The sequence below is a fragment of the Budorcas taxicolor genome, chromosome 14, assembly GCF_023091745.1.
Source record: "Budorcas taxicolor isolate Tak-1 chromosome 14, Takin1.1, whole genome shotgun sequence".
NCBI classification, from domain to species: Eukaryota; Metazoa; Chordata; class Mammalia; order Artiodactyla; family Bovidae; genus Budorcas; species Budorcas taxicolor.
In genome coordinates this window covers 29,941,467-29,964,801 of record NC_068923.1, presented here as the reverse complement: position 1 = coordinate 29,964,801, position 23,335 = coordinate 29,941,467, and the positions used below count along the sequence as shown (strand labels likewise).

General features: G+C 36.7%; 1 protein-coding gene across 1 annotated transcript in view; it reads right to left on the bottom strand.

Moving 5' to 3' along the window:
• Window positions 1–23,335, bottom strand: part of ATAD2 (ATPase family AAA domain containing 2) — a 65,527-nt gene that overhangs the window by 8,132 nt on the left and 34,060 nt on the right. The window contains exons 12-22 of the mRNA XM_052651796.1: window positions 19,918–20,092; window positions 18,968–19,056; window positions 16,599–16,758; window positions 15,673–15,763; window positions 14,670–14,984; window positions 14,208–14,340; window positions 13,672–13,858; window positions 12,828–13,013; window positions 6,052–6,187; window positions 1,024–1,220; window positions 337–496 (exon numbers count right to left, since the gene is read on the bottom strand). Coding sequence (XP_052507756.1) covers window positions 337–496; window positions 1,024–1,220; window positions 6,052–6,187; window positions 12,828–13,013; window positions 13,672–13,858; window positions 14,208–14,340; window positions 14,670–14,984; window positions 15,673–15,763; window positions 16,599–16,758; window positions 18,968–19,056; window positions 19,918–20,092 — 1,829 coding nt within the window. The remainder of the gene's footprint in view (window positions 1–336; window positions 497–1,023; window positions 1,221–6,051; window positions 6,188–12,827; window positions 13,014–13,671; window positions 13,859–14,207; window positions 14,341–14,669; window positions 14,985–15,672; window positions 15,764–16,598; window positions 16,759–18,967; window positions 19,057–19,917; window positions 20,093–23,335) is intronic.

The following is a 23,335-nucleotide window of genomic DNA, read 5'->3' as shown; positions in this document are numbered from 1 at the left end:
CTTTGGAGAAAGGAAATGGGGGACTTAGTCTGTTAGCGAGTATTATATTACTTTGTTGTAATAAAAATTGTAATGGTCTTAACTAAAAAAATCCTTTCAAATTTATTAGAGTTTTTATTTTCCTATTTTGAGAAAGAACATTAACAAACAAAAACAAGCTAAACTGTTATGCAATTTTGTGTTTCATTAGGACTGAATGGCACTGTGAATGTAAAACGCTTCTAATATAGCACCAAGTATAAAATCACCCTTCACTAAGTGTTAGCAGCCCTCATTCCACTCCTTGAGATTAAAACAAAACAAAACAAAATAAAACAAAACCCACTAAATGCTCACCTCCAGGATCTCTATCTGGATTGTATTCTAAAGCATTACTACAGATCAGATCAATATCACTCAAATAATCTTTCACAGTTAGATACTTGTGGAGATCAATTTTACTGATTACAGATGAAAGGTCCATTGGTTGCTTTATTACAGTGACGTAATCAGGAACCTAAAATTCAAACAAATGACCAAATCACAAACTAACTCTGAACACTGAAAAATTTGAGTCAAGTTTTTCTGCCAGGCAAAACAGGAGAGAATATATACGTAAGAGATAATGAAAATATATTAATGTGAAACTCTGTATTTAAGGTGGCTTTTGTTTTATGTTCATTCTCATTCTTGGGCACCTATATCTCCAGTAACACCTTAAGCCTCTTTGCTTATCCAAACGCCACCCACCCTTCAATGCCAACTTAGGACCGCATTCTTTACTGTGAACGTCACAGGAATGTCATGTAGCATTAAGACATTCTCAAGTTACTTCTAGAACATTTGAGTTGGGCAAAGTTAATTGTCTATGCTCTGCAGGAAAGGAAAACGCCTTACATAACTCTTGAAGCCTCTATGTGCTGAGAATACTACTTGACGCTTCTAAATAAGAAAGCAAGTTCAGAGAGTACAGAGGGACACACATAAAGCTATTCAAATATTCTCTAAGTCTGAAGCATTCTGATCCAAAGACTAAGTTAATACCTCATCAGGGTCAACAGGTTTAGTAAATATTCTGAATCGCTTGTCAATAGCAAGCCTATGTGTGACATTTCTTAAAAAAATCCTCAGTTCTCTAAATGTATCTTCTTCTTGTTCTTCTAGTCGCTTCAGTTCTTCTGCTGTCAGTGGTCTTGGCTCAGGTGGTGGTGCCACAGGGAGTACCTCCAGGGCCTGCAAAACTTTACGTGAATGGAAGTTAGTTACTGCTCTCCCACCAGATCAAGGGTGACACAATTCAGCACACCAAGCAGACAAGCTTTCAGGAATTATCCTCCGCCTATCTGTCAGGAACCAGGGGATTTGGAATACCAAAGTGCTACCATAATCTTCACCCTCTCCACCTCTTCCAGCAGTAATTGGCAGTTTGTAACTGGGAATGTGAATTGCTGAGTCATTATCATTTAAAAATCATTTAAGAGGCTATTAAAATCTTAAAAATGCTTATTTTCAGGACAAGAATATCCTATTATCCTAATTGCGAAAAATGTCATCCTCAAGAAGGTGGAGCAGAAGGATGTATACTCATCTCCTCCTGCAAGAGCACCAAAATCACATCTAGCTGTTGAACAACCAATGACAGGATAATGCTGGAACCACCAAAAAAGATACCACACGTCCAAACACAAAGAAGTTGAAACAAGACGGTAGGAGGGGGCACAAACACGGTAAATTCAAATCCCGTGCCTTCCAGGTGGGCACCCCACAATCTGGAGAACAGTAATACCAAAGAAGTTTTCTTACTGTTGTGAAGGTTCTAAGCCTCATGTCAGGCCTCCCAACCTGAGGATCCAGCAAAAGGATGGGGGATCCCAAGGGAATCTGACTTTGAAGGACAGTGGGATTTGATTACAGGACTTCCACAGGACTGGGGAAAACAGACTCCACTCTTGGAGGGCACGAACAAAATCTTGTGCACGCCACGATCCAGGAGAAAGGAGCAGTAACTTCACAGGAGATTGAACCAGACCTACTTGCTAGTGTTAAGAGTGTCTCCTGTGGAGGTATGGGTGGGCCATGGCTTGGGGTCCCTGGCAGTGGCAGTCCCGGAATGGGCCCCTTGGCCTAAGTCCTACTGGAGGTCACCATTAACCCTACCAGAGAGCCCACAGACCCCAGCGCTAGGTCACCTCAGGTCAAACAACTAACAAGGAGGGAGCACTCATCAGTGAATAATTGGATTAGTTTTACTGAGCCCGGCCCTGTCCACTAGAGCAAGACTCAGTTTTCCCCACCACCACTCCTTCTCATCAGGAATCTTACACAAGACTCAGCCTCCTACGCCAGACGGCAGACAGAAGAAGCAAGAAGAACCACAATCCCACAGTGGCTGGAACCAAAACCACACTACAGAAAGTTAACCAGGATGAAAAAGCAGAGAGTTTTGTCCCAGATGAAGGGCCAAGATAAGACCTCAGAAAAACACCCAAATAAAGTGGAGATTGGCAACCTTCCAGAAAAAGAATTCAGAATAAATACAGTGATGATGATCCAAGATCTTGGAAAAAGAACGGAGGCAAAGATTGAGAAGATGCAACAAAGACCTAGAAGAACTAAAGAACAAACAGAAGAACAATTCCTACTGCTACAGAAGGAATCAACAGCAGGATAACTGAAGCAAAAGAATGGTTAAGACCTGGAGGACAGATGATGGAAATCACTGTCACAGAACAGAATAGAAAAAGAATGAAAAGAAATGAAGGCAGCCTTAGAGACCTCTGGGACAGCATTAAACACACCAACATTCACATTATACAGGTCCTAGGAGGAAAGAGAGAGAGAAAGGACCCAAGAAAATATCTGAAGAAATAACAGCTGAAAAATTCTCTAACATGGGAAAGGAAATAGTCAACTAAGTCCAGGAAGCACAGAGAGTCCCAGGCAGGATAAACCCAAGGAGGAACACAGCAAGACACATAGTAATCAAAATGATGAAAATTAAAGATAAAGATAAAATATTAAAAGCAACAAAGGAAAAATGACAAATAACATACAAGGGAACTCCTATAGGCTATCAGCTGATTTCTCAACAGAAATTCTATGACCCAGAAGGGAATGGCACGATATATTTCAACTGGTGAAAGGGAAGAACCTACAACCAAGGATACTCTACACAGCAAGACTCTCATTCAGATTTGATGGAGAAATCAAATGCTTTCCAGACATGCAAAAGTTAAGAGAACTCAGCACCACTAAACCAGTGTTACAACAAATACTAAAGGAACTTTTCTAGGCAGGAAACACAAGAGAAGGAAAAGACTTACACAAAATAAACCCCAAACAACTAAGAAAATGGTAATACGATCACATGTTGATAATTACCTTAACTGTAAATGGATTAAATGCACCAACCAAAAGACACAGACTGGCTGGGCAGATCAGAACATGTGCATATATGCACTTCCACTTACCACATCACTCTACTTAATCCCTAAATTGTATGCAACTATTTTAAAGTGTTAGGTTAATTATGTTTCCTTTATGGTTGCAACTGTAATTGTCTTTTATTTTCTGTCTGGCTCTTGACTGTGAAAACTGATAAACATCTTTTACTGTTATGGTTATGTACTATTATTCCCTTAATACTATTGTATCGTGATTGGTCAACAGAAAATAATAGAACTCTGTATCACTAAAATGACTACTTTAATAGAAAAACTTGTAACTATTTTTTAAAATCCAGATGCATAACAGAATTATCTTAGAATTTTTTAAAAATACAAATGCCCAGTTATTGCTATTCTTCTCTGAAGCTCTAGGTGTGTTTCTAATGAGCAGCCGCGTTTAAAAACAACTGGACTATATGTTTTATTTTTACCTAGTTTCACTTCTTCTATTTCATATTCAGTGTTCCATTTCATTTGGTTATGTTCTCCAATTTCTCCATCTCTCTTTGTTGTTGTTATTCTTTCTCAAGCCTTTATCAAGTGTAGTACAAAAGCTTTTGTATACATATATATATATAGTATATATTTTAGAGAATTTATGAATTTTTGCCTAGATAAAAGTTTATGACATTTTGATTCCACTTGTTTGACTTAGTATGAACAGAATGCCAGATTTCTAATTTATATTCACTCAAAACTTTGACACAGTTCCATGCAGTTTAGTATATACTATTACTGCTAAAGAAAATTCATTATCTTAGTGATTAAAAAAAAAAAAATTGAATGAGGCTTGAAACTTCTAATCCAATTCTGAGAATATAAAGAAATGCTATGTTGTAAAAAAAACCAAAAAACAGGAAATCAACACATGATACAGTATTACTAACCAAAGTACAGATTTTGTTCAAATTTCACAAAATTTCATGCTAGTGTTCCTTATTTGTTTTCATATCTTAAGACTCCACATTGTATTTAACTGCATTGAGCAGCTTCAGCTGCATGCAACAAATTCTGGTAAATTTTTTTTGTCTTTATTCTATTACAAATATTTTGTAATTTTCCTTCTTAGATACACCCATCATTTAAAAGTAGACATTTAATTTCCAAATACATGTGATTTTGTTCAAAGTATCTTTAATACTAATTTCTCATTTAAATGCTTTTTTCTCTGCAATCATCCTCTGTGTTTTTTTCAGCCTAACTTTATTGAGGCTTTTGATGGCTAAGCTGAAGATCTCTCTTGGTACATGTCACATCACACTTAAAAGTATTTTCAAATATCTTTTGAAACTGATCTCTAACATAATTCCACAGCAATAAAGAAAACAGACTCTGTATGATTTCAATACCTTCAGACCATGAAATTTTTGCACTTTATGTACCTGCATATGTTCCAATGTCTCACAGTTAACAGTCTGTGGGAACCTGAACAGAATTTGTATCTTATCATTGTGTGAAAACTGTATAAGTCTTCATTATGCTGACAGTGCTTTTCAGGTCTACTATATCCTTCTACTTCTCTGTATATTCATTCTATTGGCTTTTGAGAGTTGATACTGAAATTCCAATTAAAAATCTTAATTTACCTACTCAAAAAAAAATAATTGTATATATAGTGGAACTCTATGTAACTATACATAACCTTGTTCTATATTTTCCAAGTTTCCTGTAAAGGTGTTATACTTCCAAAACTTAAAAAAAAAAAAAAATTTGAATTTCCATGTGTGCATGGGAGGAAGTCATCTCAACTAGTTAATTTTTCAACTAATGAAAAACTGTGGTATGTTTCAAATATGACAATAGTTTGAGTTTGTTTAAACAGAATGGACTAATAATTACTCAGGATAAAAAAGGGAATTATGAGAGTGCTGCCCCCGTAAGAAGGCAATTTATTAAGGTAGTAAGAGATAATTATAACATCACCACAATGTCATATTAGTAGTATGAAAAAAGTATAGCACATCATAAAGGTAGTCAATTAATTCTATCTAGATGTTAAGAAGGAAAACATGAATTATACTAGAAGGAAAAACAATTCCATAGACAGAGACAAGGTTGAGGACAGATGCATTACTGACAGAGAACAAGCATGAATGAAATTGTGAAAAGACACAAATATGCTGTGTATGGTTTAAAGATAGAGTGCTTTGTAAGGAAAAGGAAGGAAGAGAGTAAAGTATCAAAGATGGGCTTGGAAAGACAGACTGGGGCTATACTCTGAATTCCAGGCCAAATTCCACAATGATTAGGGCTATACTATGAAAGGCCTTGTATGCCTTAAGAACTTTAGTATATTTTAATGGGAAATACAAAGAAATACAGGTAAGAGGTATCAACCTTAAAAGCTTCCCTGGTGGCTCAGGTGGTAAAAAATCTTCCTGCAAAGCAGAAGACCTGGGTTTGATTCCTGGGTCAGAAAGATCCCCTGCAGAAGAGAATGTCTACCCACTCCAGAATTCCATGTCTAAAGAATTCCATGGACAAATGAGCCTAGCAGGCTACAGTTCACGGGGTTGCAGAGTCAGACACAACTGAGAGACTATTAGAAGATGGCAATGCCATTAACTGATATTTCATTTCCACTTTCTCAAAATTATTACATATTAACTTTGATATAGAAACTAACCTGCTTTCTTTTTGGATATGGGAGGCTTAGCAGCTTGCTTCAGAATTAAATCTTCAAAAAACTGTGTCCGTTCTTCTTTACTAGGTAACTGGACGTTAAAAATTTCTCCATAGTCACGGATAAATAATTCCTGTACCTTAAAAAAGAAAACAGATGCATTATATATAAATGTGTATATATATATATATATATATATGTTTGTATACACATACATACTATGTATCAATCATTCAATGCAACAGTATATTACTGTAATGACAATCTAAGTTGTGTAATGAGTAATTTCTTAAATCTTTTACTTATACTTAACTTATGTATACATCACATATGCAGTGGATAAGGAACTAAAACCATGGAGTCTTCTTTAGAACTCAAGATCCAAACTATAATTCATACAATAACTGATATGGTGATATTTTACTTAAAGGGTTTTGTAGTCATGTATGGATGGGACAGTTGGACTATAAAGAAAGCTGAGCACTGAAGAATTAATGCTTTTGAACTGTGGTGTTGGAGAAAACATTTGAGAGTCTCTTGGACAGCAAGGAGATCAAACCAGTCCATCCTAAAGGAAATCAGTCCTGAGTATTCATTGGAAGGACTGATGCTGAAGCTGAAACTCCAATACTTTGGCCACCTGGTGCAAAGAACTGACTCAGAAAAGACCCTGAAGCTGGGAAAGGTTGAAGGTGGAAGGAGAAGGGGACGACAGAGGATGAGATGGCTGGATGGCATCACCGACTCAAGGGACATGAGTTTGAGTGAACTCTGGGAGTTGGTGATGGACAGGGAGGCCTGGAGTGCTGCAGTCCATGGGGTCGCAAAGAGTCGGACGCAACTGAGTGACTGAACTGAGATCAATTAATTAACTTTCACAACCCAAAGTGAGATATGAGAATGAGTGGTTGTTCAGTAAGAATAAAGGCTGGAAAATAGTAAGAACTGGTAAAAATAGGGAGAAATTAGATCTCCTGAGCCAGTAGGAATTAAAAGGGTGCAGCCACTGTGGAAAACAGTATGCTGGTTCCTCAAAAAAGTTAAACACAGAATTACCATATAACCCAGTATACATATCCAAAAAAACTGGAAGAAAAAAAAAAAACTTGCATAGCAATAAGCATAGCAGGATTATTCAGGAGTTAGGCATGAGGTAAAGACAACTCAAACGCTCATCATCAGATGAGCAGATAAACAAAATGTGGTACAGACATACAACAGAATATTGTTCAGCCTAAAAAGGAATGAAATTTGAACACAGGCTACAACACAGATGAACACTGCAAACACTATGCTAAGGGAAATAAGCCAGTCACAAAAGGACAGATATTTTATGTATTATTTCTATGCTGTATTTCTATTCTTTCACTGTTACAGTTTTAACAGACATATCCTTAAGCTTCTTTTTCTATCAAACTATAAAGTTAATCAACATCTACATATCAGATACAAATCTGAAGGTGCTTTTACTTCCTGTTTCTCCTTCAGGATGTCCTTCCTGCCTGCCATTCTGAGTTCAGAACCAAGGTCAATGTAGTTTTATGTAACTTTAAAAAACTGTTACTTGTTGGCAACTTCCTTCCTTGGATATCTGAGTGACCTAAGATCTTAAAGGTAACTTAGATGTGTTTTTGTGTATTTAGTGTCTATCAGGTTTCCCTGGTGGCTCAGAGGTTAAAGCGTCTGCCTGCAATGCAGGAGACCTGGGTTCGATCCCTGGGTCAGGAAGATCCCCTGGAGAAGGAAATGGCAACCATTTTGGCATCCAGTATTCTTGCCTGGAGAATCCCACGGATGGAGGAGCCTGGTGGACTACAGTCCACGGGGTCGCAAAGAGTCGGACACGACGGAGCGACTTTACTTTCACTTTCAGTGTCTATCATATTGATTGCATCAGGCTTAAAAAGTATTCTGTTTGAAGAACCTGAGGCAATATTTTCCCTCTTCCTCAAAAAAAAAAAAAAAAAGTTAACAAACACAATTTTGTGACAAGTTTTACTGTTTTCTTCATGCACTACTTCTTATATGCCACTTCTGCAAAGACATCCAAGAGGAGAAATTGTCTTTTAATAATTCTTTCAGTCAGAGGTTTGTGGGTAATAGTTTCTTAGGCACTGTATGGTCAAAAATATATTTTGCTCTTTCACTCAAATGCTAATTTGTTGGGAAGGAAATTACAGATTCAAAATTATTTTCCTTCTAACTTTGAAAATATCGCTCAGTTGCCTCCCTAGTAGCTGGTGTTACCAATGAAAATGTAGAAGCAAGTTGATTTTCAATCCTTTCTAGTAATGTTTTATTCTCTGGGAAGATTTTTAGATTTTTCTCTGTATTTTTGATGTTCTAAAATTTTATCTAGATATGGTCTTTCTATATTCATCAGTTAGAACAGGGGACCTTTTAAATCTGAAGATTATGGTATTTTCTAATTCTATGAAATGTATTATTTGACTGTTTTTTTCTTCTACATTGTTTTTCTCTGCCCATAAATCCCATTAAATAGCTGTTAGACTTGAATCTATCTCCTCTATTTCCTTTAATTTTTCCCTCACTTTTCAAATCTCTGTCCTATTGTATTATATAAGAATTCCTGATCTCACTGATCCCTCATCTTGCTAATTCACTCTTCATCTGTGTCTTTTTAGCCCTGGAGGGTTTTATATTTGGGAGGAGCTACTTCATTTGTAATGTCTTCAAATGGTTCTTTTCCATAACAATCTGTTGCTGATGCTTGGATATAATTTTCTACGGCACTGTCTTTCCTCAAATGCTTATTTATAAATTTATCTTTGCCTTTCAAATATGACGGTTCATAGATGCTTTTTCTGTTTATTCTAGTTTCTTTTTCAGTGATTATGAAAGAAGGTAGACTATATTAGAAACAGAATGTGCCTGTAATTTGTTTCCTGGGCACAGGGTCTTCCTACTCCTCCCATTCAGTACCTAAAGGTTGTTACTGCCCTGCCACACTAGTCCTTGGTCCACCTTCACTGATCTAGCTGATGACAAACTCTGCCAACTACTGTCTGGCATGGCCAGAAGTGAAGAAAGCCAAAAAACACAAAGTTGTTCAAGGACTCTCTTAATTTCCTCCTAGCACTGGTCTAGGGCTAGAAATCACTCCCATTTTCCAAAGCAGCCCTTTGATGCACATACTCTGAAACGTGGTTACCCACATCCATCTAATCCTAACTGCTTGTGTTTTACGATTTACCCAAGTTTCTAATCTATTACTGACATTCTTTCTCATTTTTTCATGAGTTAGGGTCTACTAGTGCTCATGCATACAGGTACTCTGACTGCAGTTTTGAGACGGACAAATTGTAATGTAATACATAGTACTTCTCATATATATCACAGTCCAATGCTACATACACAGTATCACTAGCTCACCAAGGACAACAGAGACTACATAAGGCTCAAAGGAGTCTTGCTTATTTGTATCCATACAGACAGTTCGTTTTATAAAACCAGCAATTCCTGGTCCACTGCCCATTCCACCCTCCCAGACAGGGTGATGCTGGGCTACTCGACCCAGTTTACAATGACATACTTAGGAAATATTATCATAAAACAGAAATAGCTATAGCAAAAAAAAAAAAAGCCAAAACATTTTAAGTACAGAATTTCCACATTCTTGATAAAGTTATGCCAGATTAAACTGATTATGGCTTTTCAACCTTCCTGCTGCTGTTGCTAAGTCACTTCAGTCGTGCCCAACTTTGTGTGACCCCACAGACGGCAACCCACCAGGCTCCTCTGTCCCCAGGATTCTCCAGACAAGAACACTGGAGTGGGTTGCTATTTCCTTCTCCAATGCATGAAAGAGAAAAGTGAAAGGGAAGTCGCTCAGTCGTGTCCGACTCTTAGCGACCCCATGGACTGCAGCCCACCAGGCTCCTCTGTCCATGGCATTCTCCAGGCGAGAGTACTGGAGTGGGGTGCCATTGCCTTCTCCCTTCAACCTCCCTCCATCCATATAAAGTTCAGCTAGTCTCCCTTACTTATTACCAAGAGTATAAACTTATTTTTGTTTTAAACTTTGTAATAATGTTGTTTTAACTGACAGTGAGTACAATACATAAATGGTTAACGTGGCCACTAAATAGCAATTCTCCTTTACTCTGTTAATCAGAACACCGCTAGAGTACTTAATTCATTCTGGGTACAGCCTTTCAAAAGGAATATAAAGAGAAAGACATTCAGGCGAGTGACTAGAATTTTGAAGAAACTAAAAATATGTGTGATGTGCAGCAGAGCTTGCTATTGTCACAGTTCATGTTCTCTTTCTTTTGGGCCCAGTGCTATATCATATTTCCTAGTCTCCCTTGCAGTTAGGTATGGCTATGTGAGGTTCAGCAATGGAACGTGAAAGGAAATGATGTGTATCACTTTCAGACTAGGCACAAGAAAGGGCCAGTCCTTTCAGCTGGGTGGAATGAAAACAATCTGGAGAGCCACATGATGAAAATGAGCATGCTCTCCCAGTCTGAGTGTCTGGAACGATTACATGGGGGAGGGTACATCCGTCACTCCAGTAACTTACCTGATATTGTAAGTGAGCAAGAAATAAACGTCCATTGTATTTAAGAATCCTAAGAAGTATATCTTATCATAGAAGAACTGTTTAGTGTGAAGAAGCCTGGGTTAGAGTGAGGAAATAGAAATGAATGCAAAAGCATGTTCAAACATACAAAGCGCTTGCCATGATGAAGGCAGATTAGACAAGTTCTCTACTGTACCTGGGAAACAAATGGGGATTAAGAATGGAAGCCTCTCAAAATAAGCTGATTTTTTTAGGAGTCAGAACTAACCAAATGAATTGTGAAGGTGTTATTACACAAAAGAAAGAATTTAGAGTCCAGAACTAGGTGATTAAATTAGAAACTTTTAAGGACTCTTACCATCCTAAGAATCTAGACTTAACATACACTTAATATTCATTTCCCAATTTATTCAGTTCTTAGTTGAATAATTCACAACTGCTAAAGCTCCCATCGGGAACATAACCTGGCCCTTTGATAGCTCCCTAGCATCAATCCCTTCTCGGCCTTTCACTCCCTCTGCCCTAGTCACTCTAGACTTTCTGGGATTTTTCTAACAGATCAGACACACTTTTATACCTGCAAAGGCAAGAAACCTTTGTTCCTCTGCCAGGAACCTTTGTCCCTCAGATATCCAAATGGGCCACTACTTCACCTTTTCCAGGTATTTGCTCAAATGCCACCTTCTCAGTGAGGCCAACCCAGCAAATTTAACACTGTGACTGTACCACACTCTTTTGGCACTGCTAGCTACATTTTTCTCCATAGTCATAGGTTAGTATTTTATTTTATTTTTGTTTGTCTTTCCCCCGGCTAAAATGTAAGCCCTAGGAGGATATAGATTTTTGTCTAAATTGTTCAGTGCTATATTTCCAATGTCTATAACCATGTCTGTTATAGAATAAGTGCTCAAAAGTATTTTTAAGTTAAATATTTGAATTTATCTTCCTACTACTGTTTTATAAACTGTACATCAATTCTGTTAAAGGTATGGAAAAACCATATACACACTCTCACACACAGAAGCCTACAATATGGTTATTATGTACTTTGGGGATAGAGAAGTGGAAAAAAAGTCCCTGACTTCACACATTTAACATTCTGCTAGGAGAGACAGAGTCAAACAAATTAATATGTCATGTAGTAGCGACAAAAACAAACCAGAAGGGTGGGATGAGGGTGGGAGGGAGGCTTAAAAGGGAAAGAAAATACATATACATATAGCTGATTCATGTTTTTGTACAGCAGAAACTAACACAACACTGAAAAGCAATTATACTAATTGATAAAAAAAGCAGAGTAAGGGAAAAGACAGTGATAGGCAGAGGTGTTCCTGCAATAAGAGAACAGTATTATAAGCAGAAACACAACAAAGCTGGTCAATGGTAGTTGTTGAAATTGGCACAAATTAACAGTAATTTGGTACTGTTAAAAATGTCAAGTGTGCATACCCTTCAACTAAGCTAGTTATTCCACTTTTAGGAATGCATATTAAAAAAATCCACATGGTACTGTTTATATGATTTAAAACCCCCAAATGCTCACTGTAGCAGTTCAACAGAAAAAAATTAGAAAATAGCTGAAATCCTATCAATAAGGATTTGGATAAATAAAATTATGGTATACCAATACAACAGCAAAGGCTATGGTAGGCTCTTAAAATAAATAAGACTTACATATTAAAAAACACATAAGATACATAAAGTAGTTATGGAATAGTAATGTATCATATTCCATTTAGAGAAAAAAATTTATAAAGTGGTTTCACTATGTGTGCTAAGTCACTTCAGTCATGTCCTACTCTGTGCGACCCTATAGACTATAGCCCGCCAGGCTCCTGTGTCCATGGGATTCTCCAGGCAAAAACAGTGGAGTGGGTTGCCATGCTCTCCTCCAGGGGATCTTCCTGGCCCAGGAATCGAACCTACGTCTCTCTGTCTCCTGCACTGGCAGGAAGGTTCTTTACCACTAGCGCCACCTGGAAAGCTCTGGTCTCACTATACATATATGCATACATACAACAAATGCTGACACATGTGCTGCCCAACAAACATATGTATCAAATAGCTAGCAATTGTATCTTTAATTAGGAGAACTTTTCCTTATAATTTTATTCACCTCTTTAGCACTTGAATTTTTTTCCCATAAATTCCTAATAGTTTCTGAATATCTCTTTACATTATATTGATTATGAATATCCCATTCTAAAGCATAATGATTTCTCCCACAAATTACCTCTTCTGGTAGAGTGGAATGGGGTTTGTCAGAAGTAGCAAGTAGTAAAACTGGGGCAAAAGAAGGAATATTCTGTAATAATGTGGTAAACGTGGCTTTGAGTGTTGGTCCAACTATTTCCCACCACAAGTGAATGTGAGGAACAAACACTATACTTGGTGCTGTTCTCTTAGCTTCACGAATCACCTAGTAGAGAGAGGAAACAGTTACATACACTTATAATCAGCACATTAGCAGTGTGCTTTTTAAATCTAGAACAATTTAACTTCCCAGAACTGTCATATAAAACCCTTAAGTTTAAAAAATGCTTCCCCCAATCCCACCATCTTGTTTTTAAATGTTTTATAAAAGTTTCATTTTTAGAAAAACATAATTGCTTCAAGCAATTAGAAAACAGCTCAATTAATCTAGAAGACTTTTCTGTTATGGCAACCAAGGTTAAATATAAAAATACATAAAACACGTTTATAAACTTATAACTATAGCAAAAAAGAAGCAGCAGAAAATTTGCACAGCCATCATTGTTTTAAGTACTTCACTCATTTAATTCTCACAATAGTCATGTAAGTAAAGTATTGATTTTTCCATTTTGCCAACGGGGAAAATGGGGCAGAGAGATTTAATAAACTTTCCTAAGTCACATAGCAATTAAGAGGTGGAAAAGGATTTAAAGTCATTCTTTTTAATAACTAAGCAGTTAGGCATGGTTCTATTTTGAAAACCTGAAGTCAGAAATCAAAAAGACCAAAAAACACAGTACAAAGAAGAATGAAGCAATTCTAGACTTTGTCTCTGGAAGACTACTTCACCTTACAGCTTATTTGTCTGGGCAACAATGAATTACCTGGGCACATGTTTCTTCAGGAGATGTAGCACTGACTCCAAAAAGAACAGGAATGTCTAAAGTGTACGCTGCAAATTTTTCCAAAGCATGGATTACAGCTGGTGCTAAATGAGAGCCTTGCCCAAATCCTGGTTCGCCCACTATCAGCATTCTTGGTCGAAAAGACATAGGTTGATAACAGCCATTTCTGAAAGAAATGAGTAATAACCTATGTTTTAGGGAAAAAAGCTTAAATTTCTCTCCCAATTATCAATTATGAACTTCTTTAAGCCAAAAGTTTTGACAATATGGCCAGTCAATCATAGCAGCATGATTCATGTGGCTTTTGGAAATAATCGAACTTCACAGATTTTTAGGAATACTTTATAGCTTCTAAGATCATGACAACTGTAACAAAATATTTTCTAATATTTTAATTAAAAAAAAAGTAAATCAGCTGGCATCCTTTATCTTCTCAAGCATAATTTCATTTAGTTTTAGGGAATTCACACAAGAATGAATATATATATATATATAAATTTTCAAGGGAAATGTACCTATTCAAATGAAGAAAATTAAAATTTTCTTTTGCCTTATTGAAGGATTTTTGAGAAAGTCCATTTTCATATACTGATGGAACATCATCATCACTGTATGCCACGTCACTTTCTAAGAGAGGACAAGAAATATCTGTCAAGCAAGCAAAAGAAGTGTACATTAGTAGCTTTTCTCAATTACAAAGTGCATCTTCACATAATGCTTCAGTTAGCAACTCCAATGAGATTTTTTTTCAAAAAAGTTTGTGGACATATAAATAACAAGTAAATTTTTAAAACACACTTCAAACCTAAAATAAAGGAAGTCTAGGGCAATCTGTGAAGTAAACTTCCTTCATATATCTAGGAAAAGCATGACCAAATTCCTTTCAAGAGGCTCTTTCATGAAGAAACATTACTGAGATGTACAAAATATTTAGTTTTACTGACTATGCAAACTAAACAGTCAATCAAGTTTCATACCAGAGTCTAGTGCTTTGTTTGTTCTGGTTTCCGCATGTGGAAATACTCTCTGCAGGGCTTCTAGGATCTTGTGAACAGTGCTCTGCAGTAGTGGTTTCACAATGGTGGACAGTGCCTGGCCAGGTGACGTCACAGCTCTCTGGGAGGCTGGTATCATCTTTTGCATAGCTACCTCAAAGTCCTTCGCTGAGATATTAATTGAAGAGAGATCCAATTGCAGTTTCTCACTAGTGGTATAGATCTGTGGGTAGCGTCGACGCAGAGCACATAAAGCAGCTTCAGAGCATATTGACTTGATATCTGCACCACAGTATCCTATCCAAGGCAACCAAAAAAGAAAAAAAAATTAAAGTAAATCACCACCGTATTAAGCAAGACGATGGTTAAAAGAAAGTTAAAGATCAGCCTAGCAATATAGTAGCAAAATATTTAGGAGTAATAAGGCTAAAATGTCTTTCATCCCCTCAGTGAACTCACATGGTTGATAATAACCTCTAACAAATCAATCAACTTTTGAGAGTGAAATACGCAAGCACCAAAAGCAGAGCGCAGGGGTCAAGAGCATGAGTTTTGAAATCAGATAATCAGGATCAAATTCCAGTTTGTCATTTACTAGATGTGTGATCTTTATAGAGACTCATTTACGCTTTCTCAGCCATTTCTTTATCTGTAAAATAGGAATAAAGCTACCTACTTCACAGGATTAATGTAAGAGTTACCTGAAATAGTTTATGTAGAATACTTAACAGGATAATTAGAAAAATGTAAACAACAAAAGATCTAACTTCATTCTCAAATTCTTTGACAGTCAAGATGTTAAGTACCTCTATATGGTATCTAGGACTTTATAAGAAAACATGCCACAAATTATAAATAAAAAACAAATCTAACTTTGTATTTCTTTAAACAAGAAACAAGGTTTCTTTAACCTTGGCAAAACTACAACTTGTTCCATCTCTGAAATGCATGTAATATTTCTTTTAATACTTAAAGCAATGTTTACCAACACAGTTTTCTGCTAGTTCTTCCAGAAAGATATCCAGTGGTTTAGGATTCCAATCCCTTGTGTGAATTTTTAGAATTTCTTTCCGAGCCTACAAACAAAAACAATTTAATTTTTCTATAATAATACAGTGCTATTCAGATTAGGGTAACTTTAATCTAATGATAATTGGGTTATGTAAAAATGTAAAGCTGTCAATACCTAATATAAACAGAAATATGAAACAGTAAAAATGGGAAAAATGATAATTTGTATCAGCTTAAATTTATATCAAATAAGATTGCATTTTTAGTGCTCAAGTTCTAGTCATCACAAATGTGAATGAGAAAAATTAACTAACTACTGGATTATTGTTTATTCTGGTACATATTAAAAACTGTTGAGTACTGACAGCTCTACCCGTACTTTCATACTTGGTTCTCAAAATATTCAGCAGCTTTAAAGTAACTGGGTAGAATTACATGGTTGTATCCATGAAAAAGGCAAGTCTAATGAACTGGCTAAGGACTGACTGTGAGGCCATGTGTTCTGAATCAAAATAAAGTTATATGATTAACAAGCAAAGGCTGTGCTTGGGGTGGCGGGGAGGGTGTGGAGGTGCACGTCTAGGGATTCCCCCGTCCAGTGTTTGTTACTCAGCACTTTCACTGTCATGAGCCTGGGTTAAAATCCTGGTTGGAGAACTAAGATGCCACAAGGTATGCATTCCACAAAATAATAAATAAATAAATAAGATAAAAAATTATCTGAGTTCTTTTCTTTAAATAATGCCTCTCTAAAAATACATACATACCTATTTGAATGTTAATCATACAACTTTGCTTCAGAACAGACAAAACTCAGTCTTCAAATCTGCACTATACTAAGACTTGTTCAAGATAAGCACAATCAATTTTGTCAAAATTTGAGTGATGTTAAATTCTTACATCTTTATCAGGTAGGCTAAATAGGAATTCTCTGTCAAAACGACCAGGCCTTCGTAAAGCAGGATCAATAGAATCCAGTCTGTTGGTAGCACCAATGACCACAATTTCTCCTCTGCTGTCCAATCCATCCATAAGAGCTAGCAAGGTGGAAACAATTGAACTAAATTTAAAAATAAGAGAGAAAAGATTAACTATATAGAAGCCAAATAGATCATTTCTTTGTGAAGATTTAATACATTAAATGTGTGAATAAATTTTCTCTGCACATCCCACTATTTTCAATAGACTTTTAAAAAAGAAAATCTATAAAATAACATACTACATGGCACACAGACATTTAAAATCAATGGAAAACACACTTCCTAGAATGCTACAAATGGCTCCTGGAAGCCATTTCATAAAGCACAATTTCATAGAGAGCTCTGGAGTTCTCAAACAAGGATACGATAAAAAAAATACAAGTATTAGGCAGATAAACAGAAACTTAAAAAAAAAAAAGCTTCAAAAACTTAATTGTGTACACATTATCAGAGGATGCCAAAGTAAAACAGAATATACTGGACTGTGATTGCTTCCAGGTCTTTTTAGTGCCCAGAGACAGGAATTATTTTTTCTTTAAAAATAAATTTCATCATGAGTTCATATTGATATTCCAATTCAAATAAAGATGCAAGAGTTTTAATTTATTTTACATTTGCATCCCCTTTCTCTTGGGCTAAAAATCTTATTTTCTAATGTATTCACATAATTACTTATTTACATTATCTTACAATATTATCAGAAACAATAAGATACAAAATATAGTTTAATCATGGTCAATGTGCTAACTTTTAAAAAAGCTTAATTTAGCAAAAAAGTTTTTATCTAAATTTTTTTTTAAGTCTTTGGAAAAAAACCAAGAAACTTGTATGATAAAATTTCTCTTAAAAACACATATTTGAAATGGCAAGTGCTTGCTAAAATTATTCTGTATTTGTTGCTGAAATTTCTCCAATCCCTTTTAGAATTATTCCAAACTACCGCAGTTACTCAACTGCTTGACTGAAAAGTGATGGTGCTAGTGTTATTAACACAATGAATACAGTATAGCTGATAGTGAAATGCTGCTGCTGCGTCACATCAGTCGTGTCTGACTCTGTGCGACTCCAGAGACGGCAGCCCATCAGGTTCCCCTGTCCTGGGATTCTCCAGGCAAGAACACTGGAGTGGGTTGCCATTTCCTTCTCCAATGCATGAAAGTGAAAAGTAAAAGTGAAGTCGCTCAGTCCTGTCTGAGTCTCAGCGACCCCATGGACTGCAGCCTACCAGGCTCCTCCATCCATGGGATTTCCCAGGCAAGAGTACTGGAGTGGGGTGCCATCGCCTTCTCCGGATACTGAAATGAGTCACATCTAAAAAGTGTGCATCATTATTGGTAGGTATGAGCACACACAACTATTTTTATCAAACAGGAGTAAACAGTTTAATTTACTCAGAGCAACAAAATTCTACAGCATCAAGTCGAAAAAGGGTATAATAATACAGTAAATGTTGTTAGGCATTAGAAAAGCCAAAACCTACATATCATTCATATTTTTACATCTTGTTCCTCTTTTACAACATCTACGGTAAAAATAATACTAGCATTATGAAGGCATGCAAACATGTGCTTTTGGGTATCCCAAATTAATTAAGTAGTTACATTTAAGAAGAAGGTCTGAAGAACTGAAGATGAACTAGGACTAAAGTAATTTAGATTCAAGTCGAGGCAGTGGCACTAATGAAAACTGCTCCCTTGGGAACACAGTTATCACAGGGGAGATGCAATTTTCTCATTCTGAAAATGAGGAAGTTGAGCTAGTATTAGAAACTTAAACTAGTGGTCATACACCAAGATATATTTTGCTTGGCTCAGGTAGTGCCTTTAAAGCATCCGAACTAGTTGGCAACATCTAAAAGATGGTTAACATACATAAAATTTAAGAAAGAGAAAACTTATTTTTCAAATCTGAGTCAGCTTTTGCACTTCAATAATAGGCTGGAGCTAAAAGTAACTGGCTATGCTCTGATGATTGGACATTCAGACACATTTCCTTGACCCACTCTTATCACTGGCCTGCCTCACTCATTTTATCTGCCTTTATTTACCTCACTGGGCCAGTGGGCATTTACGTCTGTATCACAAGTTAAATCTATAACCAATATTGTTTGAGAACATCCTACCATTTAGAAAAGGTTCACTTTTCTTTTTTGTACTATATACATTGGTTTCTACTACCAAACAACTGGTTTATAAAGTTTCTAACTGTTTAATATTCTATCCCCCTTTCAACATTAATACAGCTCAGAATATAGGGAGAAAGGCAGAAGTACCATCAAGCAAGTTTTACCTGTGAATTTGATCTTGCCGGCTTGATCGTACTGGGGCCAGACCATCAATTTCATCAAAGAAAATAATTGATGGGCGCATCTGATAGGCCTAGAAAGCAGTCCAGTGATTGCATACTATCATGAAAGACTTCAAATATGTAGACTCAATATAAACCACTTTAAATTCATTCCTACTTGCGTTTAACAAGTTTTAAAAAATATAACTGTAAATTCAAGAATTGTGTTTTAAGGATTCAGACTAAATTATTAACAGCATGTGATTTAAGTTTATTTGTATATTCAGCTGGAAATATTCAAAATACACACTCCACTGGTTATGTCCCTTAGATTTCATATAGCTATAATTATCGGGACACAGAAAACATCTATAGAAGACCAACTGTCAAAGCAAAACAAAGAACAGAAGACAGTGACACAGCCTTCCTCCATGTCAGGATGAGAAAACGTTTAACAAGATGCTATAGTTTAAAATCAATTTCAGTAAAATTAAAATTTAAAAAGCCTCAGTGAATTTTACAAAGAGATATAAAAGCATTTGCAGCAATATGCCTCAGTAGATCAGAATGTATTATCTCATAACTAACTGTCAATACATCTGGGATATGAACCTGAAAGCCACTCAGGCAGAGCAAATCTTCAGCTTGCATGGTGAAACATAAACTCACTAGTGTTATCTCTTTATGAAAATATCACTTTCTCTAGATACAAGACCTAAGACTCCGAAGAATTTAGACCCGATTATTCTTTTCTCTTTTCTCTCTAAAATTGTTCGTCATAAGTTGGTGTAATCAAGACATACAAAGGAAAATAATCTAGAAACATTATATATTTGACATAATTATTCTGAGTCTATTTCTATGAAAAGTGATTAAATGCAAACTTTATCCAATCCTTACATACTTAATCTACATTGATTACAGAGCTATATAGGCAAATTTTAATATCATACCTGATCAAATAGCAATCGCAGCTGTCTCTCAGATTCTCCTACCCACTTACTCAGACAATCGGCACCTTTCCTCATGAAAAATGCTACTCTCTTATCCCCTTGACTGCACTCATTGGCAAGTGCTCTGGCAACCAGAGTTTTTCCAGTTCCAGGTGGACCATAAAACAAACAACCTCTGTAAAAGAGTAAATATTGTTTTAGCACTACATTAAAAAATAGGCTAAACAAAATTAGAGATCAATTTTATGAATATAATTAGTGAATAAGAAAGTAAACAAGACAACTGAAACATTTCAATACACAAAGCACAACTTAAAACCGGGGATTAATATTCATATTACAAAATGAATATTGAAACTAAATAAACCCTTTATTTGAAACATTTTCTTTTATTTATTCAAATTCGTTCATATTACCTTATCTTACAAAAAAGGTATGATTGACAGTTTACTTTTATAATGTATCAGTGGGGAGAATCAGTTCAGTTCAGTTGCTCAGTCGTGTCCGACTCTTTGCGACCCCATGAATTGCAGCATGCCAGGCCTCCCTGTCCGTCACCAACTCCCAGAGTTCACTCAGACTCACGTCCATCGAGTCCGTGATGCCATCCAGCCATCTCATCCTCTGCCATCCCCTTCTCCTCCTGCCCCCAATCCCTCCCAGCATCAGAGTCTTTTCCAATGAGTCAACTCTTCGCATGAGGGGGCCAAAGTACTGGAGTTTCAGCTTTAGCATCATTCCCTCCAAAGAAATCCCAGGGCTGATCTCCTTCAGAATGGACTGGTTGGATCTCCCTGCAGTCCAAGGGACTCTCAAGAGTCTTCTCCAACACCACAGTTCAAACGCATCAATTCTTTGGCACTCAGCCTTCTTCACAGTCCAACTCTCACATCCATACATGACTACTGGAAAAACCATAGCCTTGACAAGATCGGCAAAGTAATGTCTCTGCTTTTGAATATACTATCTAGGTTGGTCATAACTTTCCTTCCAAGGACTGTCTTTTAATTTCATGGCTGCAGCCACCATCTGCAGTGATTTTAGAGCCCCCCCAAAAAAAGTCTGACACTGTTTCTACTGTTTCCCCATCCATTTCCCATGAAGTGATGGGACCAGAGGCCATGATCTTAGTTTTCTGAATGTTGAGCTTTAAGCCAACTTTTTCACTCTCCTCTTTCACTTTCATCAAGAGGCTTTTGAGTTTCTCTTCACTTTCTGCCATAAGGGTGGTGTCATCTGCATATCTGAGGTTATTGATATTTCTCCCGGCAATCTTGATTCCAGCTTGTGTTTCTTCCAGTCCAGCGTTTCTCATGATGTACTCTGCATAGAAGTTAAATAAGCAGGGTGACAATATACAGCCTTGACGGACTCCTTTTCCTATTTGGAACAAGTCTGTTGTTCCATGTTCAGGTCTAACTGTTGCTTCCTGACCTGCATATAGGGTTCTCAAGAGGCAGGTCAGGTGGTCTGGTATTCCCATCTCTTTCAGAATTTTCCACAGTTGATTGTGATCCACACAGTCAAAGGCTTTGGCATAGTCAATAAAGCAGAAATAGATGTTTTTCTGGAACTCTCTTGCTTTTTCCATGATCCAGCAGATGTTGGCAATTTGATCTCTGGTTCCTCTGCCTTTTCTAAAACCAGCTTGAACATCAGCAAGTTCACGGTTCACATATTGCTGAAGCCTGGCTTGGAGAATTTTGAGCATTACTAGCATGTGAGATGAGTGCAATTGTGTGGTAGTTTGAGCACTCTTTGGCATTGCCTTTCTTTGGGATTGGAATGAAAACTGACCTTTTCCAGTCCTGTGGCCACTGCTGAGTTTTCCAAATGTGCTGGCATATTGAGTGCAGCACTTTCACAGCATCATCTTTCAGGATTTTAAATAGCTCAACTGGAATGCCATCACCTCCATTAGCTTTGTTCATAGTGATGCTTTTTTTTTTTTTTTTTTTTCCCATAGTGATGCTTTCTAAGGCCCACTTGACTTCACATTCCAGGATGTCTGGCTCTAGATGAGTGATCACACCATTGTGATTATCCGGGTCGTGAAGATCTTTTCTGTACAGTTCTTCTGTGTATTCTTGCCACCTCTTCTTAATATCTTCTGCTTCTGTTAGGTCCATACCATTTCTGTCCTTTATTGAGCCCATCTTTGCATGAAATGTTCCCTTGGTATCTCTAATTTTCTTGAAGAGATCTCTAGTCTTTCCCATTCTGTTCTTTTCCTCTATTTCTTTGCATTGATTGCTGAAGGCTTTCTTATCTCTTCTTGCTATTCTTTGGAACTCTGCATTCAGATGCTTGTATCTTTCCTTTTCTCCTTTGCTTTTCGCCTCTCTTCTTTTCACAACTATTTGTAAGGCCTCCCCAGACAGCCATTTTGCTTTTTTGCCATTTCTTTTCCATGGGGATGGTCTTGATCCCTGTCTCCTGTACAATGTCACACACCTCATTCCATAGTTCATCAGGCACTCTATCTATCAGATCTAGGCCCTTGAATCTATTTCTCACTTCCACCATATAATCATAAGGGATTTGATTTAGGTCATACCTGAATGGTCTAGCGGTTTTCCCTACTTTCTTCAATTTGAGTCTGAATTTGGCAATAAGGAGTTCACGATCTGAGTCACAGTCACAGATTTTAAGTATCATCCTTGGTCTCAGTGCCAGTAACACAACAGCAAAAGTTTTGCAAGAAAACAGTGGGAATGACCATGAGATAAATTACGATAAAAGAGAGAAATTGAAGTAGTGGCTGGGTGATAGGGACCAGGACAATGTAAACAATTGACAATAATTTTTGGTGATATCACTGCACTGTCAATGGGGGTAATGCAGTTTTTTCACCTATTCCCAAAGTTATTCACTGATCTCATGGCAGAATTCTGAGAAAATAGGTTATATTCATACTTTTCGTAGAAATGATCAAATAACTGCTCCTTAACTATCTAATAGTTATTTAGTTGAAAAGTTAAAGAAGATCTCAAAAAAAACCCCAGAAACGACAGAATAAGAATGGCCAAACAAACAGAAAAGTGATGGATGAAATAAATCTATTAAAAGTCAAGAATAAAATATAGAAGAAAAATTAAGAGAATTCCCTGGAGGTCTAGTGGGTATGATTCAGCGCTTTCACTGCAAGAGTCTGGGTTCAATCCCTGGCTGAGGAACTAGGATCCTGCAAACTCTGCAGCACAGTCAAAACAAAAATAATAGGAAACGGACATAATCAAATGCAGATGGGGGAAAAAAATTGTTTAGAAGACAATCAGAATTTAAATGGAATAAATCAGTGATTTCAATGGACAAAAGCCAAGACAGAAACAGATTTTTAAAAATATATTTACTCGGCCAATAGTTTTATTTGTGAGAATATTTTAAAGAAAAAATTAAGGATTCCCATAAAGAGGAA